A 9,722-nucleotide genomic window follows, 5' to 3' on the forward strand; every position below is an offset into this window, starting at 1 on the left:
TCTAATAGTTCTCAACTCAATGCCCACATATGCAAAGGTTGAACCAAAAACCGATTCAACTGCTAAATATATAACTGAAAATATCCAATTGAACTAAACATCAAATCATAATTCGGAAATTCAGAGCAAAATTAACTTATCGTTTACTCTTTTCTTTTCTTCTTTTCTTTTTCTTTACTAGCCTTTTTTACTTGCATTTTTAGTGAAAATGAGCGGAGGGGAAGTACTAAGGGTTGGGGTAGTAAGTTAAAATTCAGGGGCTACTTCCAAATCAACACCGAGTAAGCCGGTCATCTTTCACCCAACAATGATTCAAGAAGAGCAGCTTCTTCTTCCTGCCCCAAAGGAAAAAGGAATGGCAGAAAATCAATAATTAGGTCATTTCAGCAGTAGATTGAGAGTAAGGTAATTAATTAGTAGGGTTGCATACCACTAAGGCATTAAACTCAGTTTCCTCATCAATGGCACTCATGATAGCAGGGTCTTCCAGGAGTTCCTGTTACCACAAGATACATACTACTTTGAACCGTACCATAAATATAAATTTGTGCTCACAAAAACTAGTTAAAAAAAGCCAAAATGAGGGAAACAGTACAAGATAGCAACACCAATGCAGCATTTACTCCTTTCAACTGAGGAAACTCTTCCAATGCACGTAATATATATATATACACACAGAAAGAGAAATCAGTCTTAATGAATTCGACATTTGATACCCCTTTGGGTGATTGCTGCCAAGCAAAATGCTCTCTTGCCTTGGCTCTCAATATGCTTCATAAAGCCCTCAAAATCACAATTTTTGTTTCACGCAACCTCTTTAAAGTATCATATACAAATTGATGTGGATAGATGGGAACTTAGTGAATTTAATCACACTAGCAGATTATTTAAGTTAGTGGATGAAGGCCTCTAAATGAGAATCAGCGTGTATATGCACATTAACATGCAAGTGAACACCAAGAGCAAGAGTGGTACATTGCAATAGGATATTTTTTATAACAGAGCATGAATATATAGGACAAATTATTGTCCTGTTATAATCTAGAGGAACATAAGACAAAGTAGTCAAAGTACAAGCTTCAATAATATCTATTGCAGGATGTAAAATCTTACTTACATCATCAGCAATTTGCAGAATTCCATTCTGATCCTGCAGAAACCAAAACCAGCTTCATCAGCTTTCCAATTCATAACCTTCATAGTGATTCTTTCTCATTTTTAATTTCCCTGTTAGTAGTTCCCGAGCTATTGCTTGTAGACACAAATTTAAATAGACTTTAAACACGAGCATACAATTCAATAAATTTTGGAACTCCAACCGCATTCAAGTCCGAAAAAGTAGTTCTTTCGAGGATACATATAGTTACCTTGAAAGCAACAAATAGTAGTGGATCAGATGGTGTATAAATCATGTAATGGGCACCATCCTGCATTGAAAATCAGGATTTGGTAAGAAATGTCAAATTAAATAATAATAAATAATAATGATGACAACCATGTTATTTAACTCTTTTCAAAAGCCTGCATGGTCACAAGCTAAAACCTCTTTTATAGTATATGTGTAGCAAAAACTCTCTCAGTGCAAAATTACTAAAGAATCTTTATTGGATCATTTATTGGATCATTTATGTTCACAAATCTTTAATTCATAGAAATCACCATACTTCCATTATTAACAAATTAGATCATTTATGCTAATTCATTTAAATAATTTTAATATAAAAGCTAACTCAAAATGCATATGCAATTTATTTTCTTAATGAAGTCAACTAACTCTGAGATTTCATGCCGAGCTACATAAGCAAGCTGAGCCAATTTTTTTCATTAGAATTACGTAACATAATTAGCATTAGTGACCTAATTGATTAATAACAGAAGTTCAGTGATGTAATTTGATAAAACTAAAAGGTTTGCGACATGCATGATAATTGATGCTAGATTTGGGGACTCGGAATGTAAATTAAATTAGCCCATTCTATCTACAATTTCACATGTTATCTAAGCACCAAAAAACTTAAATGATAAAAACAGCTACAGAGGGGGCATTTTATATCGAGACTTTGGTACTGAGAATAGAGTATAGAGTCTTGAATTTTGAGAATGAGTTTTGAAAATCGAGAGTTCTTACCAGATGGAAGCATGTAATCTCTATGCCTTCAGTTGGCAACCCATCTATATCTTGACCGTCATCTGCAAAATTTAAGAACCAGGCGTAAACATATTATCTGAGACAACAGAACACTGAATAAGTACAGAAAAGACAGTAGAAAAAAAGGGATAGCTTGGACTTTAGAGACCCTAAGCCTTTCTCGATATTTCAATCCTATTATCAACAGAATACCTAATAAGTATTGAAATATGAAATCTAAAAAGTGCAACACAACTTTACAGACCACCCTAATTCTAACTGCTTCATCATATTTCAATTGTAACACCACAATAATTTCTCACCCCATTCAACCAAGCAACCCTCCACATTAGCACTTAGAATCCAAAAAGGGTCATGCTGTTATGTTATCTTAATTTAAGGTAGATTGAAAAATAATCGGCAAGGATAGCATCTCTCAATATTTGGAAGCTTCACTAAAAGAAGGATTCTTCCCCCAATTTTCTGCAATTCAGAGGAAAAAAGGAAGGGCAGAACTGAGTGCCTGAAAGGTTTCCAAACAAGTAATAGAATACCTAACCTCTAATGGTCTTTGCCTCGTCCTTCACCATTAAGGATCCAAGGAGTAATCTAATTCAAACCTGGTTTTCTTTCTTATATATGTTTTTTTTTCTTTTTAAATATATGATTAAATAGGGAAAACAGCGACTTCATAATTCAATGGTCCTTTTGGAAGTATATGATTCAGCAACTATAGTTCTTGGCACAGTCATGATTAGGTTTTCTACAATTCCAAAACCTAAAAACATACTTATCACACTTCAGACTGCTGGAAAATCTGCATAGACAGATTTCTTCAGTTCAGCCAACATTAAAACTTCAGAGAAGTTGGCATGACTTCAATTTTGGAGAATGTCCAGTTAACCCTATGCTAGAAAATCGTGAAGAGCCAAAAGCAAAAGCATAAAGCTAAAAGAGGAAAGATGCCTGAGCGGAAATCGAATATGTCATCTTCAGAGTAGCAGAATCCTCCTCGAGCTGTATAACAGAATCTGATGCAACATGAAGAAATTGGAATATAAATATATATTATCAAGAAATCAAGGAAAAACAAGCTACACTGATTTTATGAACATACCCACTGTGGACCAGATGCATATGTACTTTGGCAAGAGCATATTCAGCTGTAGGAAGAATAGCTTCAACTTCTTCATCACTGACCTGAAACAAAGAAGCATGAGTATTGGGTTCCAAGGTTGTACACCCTGAGGAAGAGGGAAAGATTAGCGAATGGCTATTAAGAAAGTTACTCCAAACTATATCTTTTACTGGCAAAATTCCACAGTTCAATAACAAGCCTAAAATGATTGAAGGCACGAATAAAACCAATTTGGCAGAGGACACATACAGCTGACCATCCATCGATATTTGTGCTCTTTAATATCTGAACAGGCCTGCAGAAACCAATCTCTTATCAGAAATATAGAGCCAGCAATAGTCAATGTCATATTTTCTGATGAATTAGATAGCCACAATTAGAGTAACAAGACATACATGTCAACTGGGCAGAGCAGCATACATTCATCACCCCGCGAACTTTTGAATACCCTCCTTATGACACACTCTAATGGGTTGTTGTTGACAGAATCAACCTGTCCATAATTTTTTTAGAACTTTGTTAAATCTAAAGATTAAAAAAGAGAGAACTTACCCTTTTTTACTAAATAAAGAAATGGCAAGTAAATCACTCATTTAGAACAAGTTCTGAAATATGTATATAATCATAACAAGCATTAACTATTTGATGAACATGAAGAGCATCAGAACAAAATTGTCAAAGTATCACTTCAACCTTTCTTTCATTTATACTGTGAAGGATTCATTTGCATATTCTAATCCCAAGATAGATATAAATCTTTTTAATTAATGGTAGTTTTAGAGACGGATTATTAAGCTGTGAAAATAAGTAATCTTCAGATTTCCCTCTGGTTTCTTCCTATTTTCTATTTTCTCTCTCTTTCCCCTGCCTGTTCTACGTTAGAAACACCATTATAACCATAGTTTGGTTAGGGCATTGATTTAGCCAAGTTGGTGGCATTGCCAACACTGACATGTGTTGCAATCTGACCAAATCTCAAGCTAATTTCTATGTTGAGTCATATCAACAAGGATACTCAGTCTGAAGTATATTTGGCTTTTACTAAGCTAGTCCTTACTTTTATCACTTGAAGCTATGTCTCTTTCTTTTCAGCTTATAAGCCAAACTCAAACAAGGTACTAGGCTGGTCTTGACTCAAATAGTTTGCAGCACTAACCACACATAACCAAGCTCATCAATCATCAATAAGTAACTTCAAAACCCCAAGGTAGCTTCTCCAGTACTCAAAAAAGCTTCTTATGTCAAAACTAGTGAATCATTTTACCCAGTGCTAGAAGCATCTGCATGATAATAGAGTCTAACAACACTATCTGTCATTGACACCAATATTTACAGACCTGTTGAAATAGCTATGATTCATTTACCCCAAATATCATTTATTCATGTTTATATGTACAAAAGAAGAGCCTTATCTAAATACTTAGAGCAGACAGCCTTGTACTAAATAGATACTTATAACATAATTAGTTAATCTATATGAACCTGAAGTTATGCATCTGCTCCATTAAATATTTTTGCAATGCGAATATGAAAGAATCATTCAAAACTATTATAATGTTATCTTTGCCACATGATTTTGAAGATTCAGGTTTCAATGTCATTTGCTATATAAATAGGGAGAAATATGTATATATTGTATACAAATAAGTTGAGATTCAATATGAAATTTATATTTACAAACTCATAAACATTATACGAATTTCAAATTTACTACTAAATAGCATCCAACAAATGAATGGATTTGAAAGATAATCATTTATATTATATTTATGTGTGTTCTACTTCTATCAGCAACTTACAATATTTTTGAAATCCAAGTTACCTTACCTAAAAGTATATTATTTTATGTTTTTTGAGTTTTCACTTTCAGAAACAAGCAAGTTGCAAAATCAACAACCAAACCTCAGCTAAGATAAATAAAACTACAAAGGAGAGCTTAGAAAACAAAGCTTACGATGGTGGCAATTCTCTTGTTTGAGGCCATGAGAACCCTACCAGTGTCGTCAACCACAAACCCAGCTGGCGGTTTGGGCAGCGGATGAGAATAATATGCTAAAGAACGCGTAGTCGTACTAGTAGAAGAAGAAGAAGATGACCCTTCATCAAAATCATCATTTTCTTCCACAATCTCAACATCCCTCAAACTCATCTCCTTCAAATTACCATCATCGTTCCCACTTTTCCCTTTCCTCCTTTTCTTATTCCCAGCTGCCGACGACGACCTTTTCTTGACAGGTCCACCCGTCTGGGGTTTAGCAGCAAAGCAGATAGGGAATAGCGCAGAGGCAGAGCTGTTGGTGGGGTTTCGGCAGGGAACCCATATTGGAAACGAAGGGAGTGGGTTTTTATGGTGGAAACAAGGGGAAGCGAAAGAAGGTGTTGAAGTGAAGGAAATGGAGGACGCCATTTATTGGTAAGGTTATGGCTTTTCTAGCTTTTTGTTTAATTTTGAGGATTGCAATACTCTTAACTGTAAATTTACAGTGAAAGAAGAGATTGTGCAGATTCTAGTGCTTGTAGCAAAGGCACTGCAGCAGCGATGGTAGGCAGCAATGGATAAATTTGGGACTCGCCTTCTGCATTTTTGTATATCATTATCAACAGAAGCAGATATTTTGAAAATTGGATTTGGACCGGTTGCACATGAGCGGCTCATATCAAGTTGCTTGGTTGCAACCCAACCTTTTAAAATCGGACCGATGATGAAATTGGTCAAACTATAACTGGTATCTAACTCAATTGAATAGAATATTAAAAATTAAAAAATAAAGAATATTGGTCCGAGCAGATTACAGATCAACACATCAACCCTTTATTCTAAATAGGTACTCCAGTCGATTTAGTTCAGTTTTGAACTTGACCCATATTAGGCCAATACTGCTTATGGGTCTAAATGAGATTGATGTTCATAAATTATTCAAGTTCAACTTGAAATTTTTTAACTTGATTCAGTGATTATCGAATTAAGTTTGAACTTGAATTACCAGTCAAGCTTAATCCAAGCATAATAATATTCAACTCAAATGACTTGTAAGTCTTATCAAATTTTTCATTTTTAATATAAATTTTAAATATTTTTATATTATTAAATTACATTATTAACGATAATATATATTATTAACCCTAATCTTAATTATCAAATCGAGCTTGAGCTTGAACTTGAATACCTACAAGCTTAATCGAGCTTGAGTACAAAAATTAAAAAACGAATTTAATCGAGCTCAAACTCAAATAATTTGATTATATCTCAAGCTCAAACTTGTCAATATTTAAGCTCGACTCGAATCGACCATATTATTTTTTAATCATTTTTAATAATAAATAAAGTATAATCAATGCATAAAATAATAATTCACCTTTAAAGTTTTTTTACTCACAAAATACTAATCTATGCATTTATTTAAAACATATGAGATGTATTTACCTATCAATATGAAACTTTGGATCTTTTAAACAGATTCAGCAAGACCAAAATGTTAAACAAAAGACAAGGGCATACCAAATCCTTAGTAAATTGTTATAGACTGTGTTTGGCGTAACTGCTTAAGTGCATCTGCTATCAAATTGCTAGCCACTTACAACTAAAAAAATGGCAATGTCTGCTGCCAGGAAGCTTGCTGGGTTCAAATCAAAACACACAAAAACCAAAACTTAGCCTAAATAATCTAATCATAAAGCACTACTCCGATTGTTAGCGTTGCATTAACTGATTCACCATCTTGTAACAAATTTTGGTTCAAGCAATGCTCATGGATTCCACTCTAGCGTTGTCCTCACTAGGTATCGTCATCTTCCTGAGTGTCATCTTCACTGAGATGCTTAAGAACAACTCTTGGTTTCTTAGGTTCTGATACGCCTTCTGGTTTATTGTCATCACCTTTCCTTTTTACACTCTCCTCCTCTTGCCCGTCATGCTCAGCCGCAGTAGCTTCATCATTGGAGTTTTCCGGTTTATCCAACGGTGGCCTTGAAGAATCAGGTTGTTCAACCTTCCTTTTACCACCCGTATTTACTTCCTCAGGGGCCTGTTCACGTTCTTTCAGTAATGACCGAATTTCTTCAGTGACTGCAAGATCAAGTGGGGTTTTCCCAGCTTTTGTTTTGGCATCAAGACTTGCACCTTTCTTTAATAAGACTTTGATTACTTCTAGATGGGACCCTTGAACAGCATAGTGAAGTGGAGTGAATCCCTTGCGATTAGTGGCTCTCACTGAAACTCCTGATGAAAGCAGAGTTCGGACAACCTCTAGATGTCCTTTCTGCGCCGCAAAATGAATCGCACCCATGTCATCCATGGCAGCAGCACCGACATCAGCCTTTTGCTTGCAAAGATAACTCACTGCCTGTGCTTGCCCAGCCCATGCTGCTAAATGTAGTCTATATCACAAGGTTACCAACATCAAGGAAACAAATTGAAAACTAGAAGGCTATCATGCATGGTGAAAACAGCAGGATCCAGTCACTAACGATGTTACTGAGAATAAATATATACAATACAAATCATTCAAAAAGTGCAGAATGAACATATAGTTTGAGCATGGTACAATTCTGAACCGAGGACCTCTTTCTTAGTAGAGAGCTAATTAGGCTATGCATCATTCACAACAATTGCAACATCTCAAGCAACAAGTATATTTTGTTCTAATTTTAACAGTTCATACAGTTACACTGGATCAATCCCCCATGGCCTAACATTGTAGTCACTAGAAACAATAAGAAACACCAGGGAGGCAGCTCTCAGAATACAATCATGTCAGTGAAATTAGCTGAGGTAATCCACTAATCACTACGAAAATGATATATATATATACACACACATAAACACTAGCACAAGCAAGGGTTCAGCAACATTTTCCAGCATGGGGATTCAACCAAAAGAACCCAGAATCTGAATTGAACTGGTGTTGCTAATTTGAGCAACGCTATTTCATTAATTTTCATTTGTGACTAATCCAAATAAAAAAACCTAAGAACATTTATTTCATGTGACTACTAGCCCTAGTCCAAACACTTGGGCAATGTATTCAATGTTTGTTTTATGATTAGGCACTCATTCAAGCAAAGGCTAAATTTGCAGCCATCAAATCAGTAACTACTGCCCAAGAGACCATCAAAAATCAAACCTCAAGAGCAGATAACATTCAGTTTAGATAATGGAATAACGGAATCATGTGTGGGTAAGTGATATTGCAAATAATACCAAATTGAATACAAAATACAGCTAAAATTATCAGCAAAGATTCCAAAAAGAAGAAAATATAAAAATAAAATCAACGAAAGAAGGAAGGATTGGATAAGGATTAAGGATAAAGACGAATAGAATAGAGAATAGGATACGGAGTTCTGGAGTGCTTATCTCGGGAATTAACGGCCAAAGGGTTAGACGCCAGAATTGATTGAAGTTTTGAAAGGTCACCGGACCTCGCCGCTGCGTGTATATCTCCGCCGCTCATTCTTTTCTTCTTTTTTTTTTTAATTCAATCGATCCTCCACTGCTTTCCCCCTTTCCTCCAAACAATACCAATTGACGCACCCTGTTCCTCTTTCTCTTCCCCTTTCATTTTAGGGTACTATTTAGTAAGCCGAGTTTACTAGAGTTTGATCACTCATTTAAAAACTTAAATTTCTTATTAATGGCTCTATTTCACCGTAATAATCGATTTAAAGATATAAATAAATTTAAAATAACCAGTATTCTAATATAACAATCGAATTAAAAGAAAAATAATATTCTAGCATAACAATCGATTCAAAAAAAAAAGTAGTATTCTAAGATAATAATCGATTTAAACATATAAATAATCGATTCAAAAGAAACAGTATTCTAACATAACAATCAATTTAAACATATAAACAATTGATTCAAAAGAAGAAGAAGTTGTATTCCACCTTAACAATCGATTCAAAAGATGTAGTATTTCAACATTATGTAGTATTTCAACATGATCTATAAGTATTTTGTTGGTTCATAAAAATAAACATTAAATTAATCAAAGATGCCAAGAAAAAAACTATATTGATAAAAATCATTTTTATGAATTTATTGCAAGACATCAAAAAATGACTGACGATTTAAATATAAAAATAATCGATACAAAGAAACAATATTTTTGAAAAATTGTAAAAATATTAAAACTTGGGGGCCTCTACTTATATTTTAAGGAAGGCCACCATATATCTACAAAGGGCTAAATTATAAAAAATTTTAAACCTTGAGGAGTCATGGCACCCTGGACCAGGGATTTAAATAGAGGACCGATATCGGAATAGCGGCCGTTATATAGCGGTAGTGGCGCCGTCCGAAACCGCTATTGCTAAAAATAGCAGTATGAAGCAGAGTCACACCAATAGCGGTGGATCGCGGTCGTAATTTAACGGGTAACGGCCAATTGCGGGAATAACGGGCCGCTATTCCCGTTATTTTCCGTTACAGTGGTTAAAGCAGCATCAGATTGA

The 9,722-nt window shown here is 34.7% G+C and overlaps 2 protein-coding genes across 2 annotated transcripts; both read right to left on the reverse strand.

Moving 5' to 3' along the window:
* Nucleotides 1–30: 30 nt before the first annotated feature.
* On the reverse strand, nucleotides 31–6,064 carry LOC107959760 (uncharacterized). The gene is made up of 10 exons (XM_016895897.2): nucleotides 5,221–6,064; nucleotides 3,662–3,759; nucleotides 3,516–3,561; nucleotides 3,246–3,328; nucleotides 3,095–3,159; nucleotides 2,129–2,190; nucleotides 1,368–1,427; nucleotides 1,118–1,150; nucleotides 431–496; nucleotides 31–335 (listed from the first exon to the last, which is right to left on the reverse strand). The coding sequence occupies exons 1-10, from the start codon at nucleotides 5,671–5,673 to the stop codon at nucleotides 291–293; spliced, it is 1,011 nt and encodes a 336-aa protein (XP_016751386.2). The 5' UTR covers nucleotides 5,674–6,064; the 3' UTR covers nucleotides 31–290.
* Nucleotides 6,065–6,762: 698 nt separating this feature from the next.
* Nucleotides 6,763–8,907, reverse strand: LOC107959757 (ankyrin-3). The gene is made up of 2 exons (XM_016895894.2): nucleotides 8,604–8,907; nucleotides 6,763–7,643 (listed from the first exon to the last, which is right to left on the reverse strand). Exons 1-2 carry the CDS (start codon nucleotides 8,717–8,719, stop codon nucleotides 7,043–7,045), a joined length of 717 nt encoding a protein of 238 aa, XP_016751383.2. The 5' UTR covers nucleotides 8,720–8,907; the 3' UTR covers nucleotides 6,763–7,042.
* Nucleotides 8,908–9,722: the final 815 nt, after the last annotated feature.

Source organism: Gossypium hirsutum, chromosome D04 (genome assembly GCF_007990345.1).
Source record: "Gossypium hirsutum isolate 1008001.06 chromosome D04, Gossypium_hirsutum_v2.1, whole genome shotgun sequence".
Taxonomy (NCBI): domain Eukaryota; kingdom Viridiplantae; phylum Streptophyta; class Magnoliopsida; order Malvales; family Malvaceae; genus Gossypium; species Gossypium hirsutum.

Bases quoted from the DNA above. Each gene is read 5' to 3' on its own strand.
- LOC107959760 (XM_016895897.2), bottom strand. From the start codon at position 5,673: ATGGCGTCCTCCATTTCCTTCACTTCAACACCTTCTTTCGCTTCCCCT. The intron at 3,760-5,220 runs GTAAGCTTTGTT...AATTATGGACAG, and splicing joins ACAAGAGAATTGCCACCATC to GTTGATTCTGTCAACAACAA. The intron at 2,191-3,094 runs GCATCTTTCCTC...TAAATTTTGCAG, and splicing joins CATATTCGATTTCCGCTCAG to ATGACGGTCAAGATATAGAT.
- LOC107959757 (XM_016895894.2), bottom strand. From the start codon at position 8,719: ATGAGCGGCGGAGATATACACGCAGCGGCGAGGTCCGGTGACCTTTCA. The intron at 7,644-8,603 runs GTATCCTATTCT...CTTGTGATATAG, and splicing joins GATAAGCACTCCAGAACTCC to ACTACATTTAGCAGCATGGG.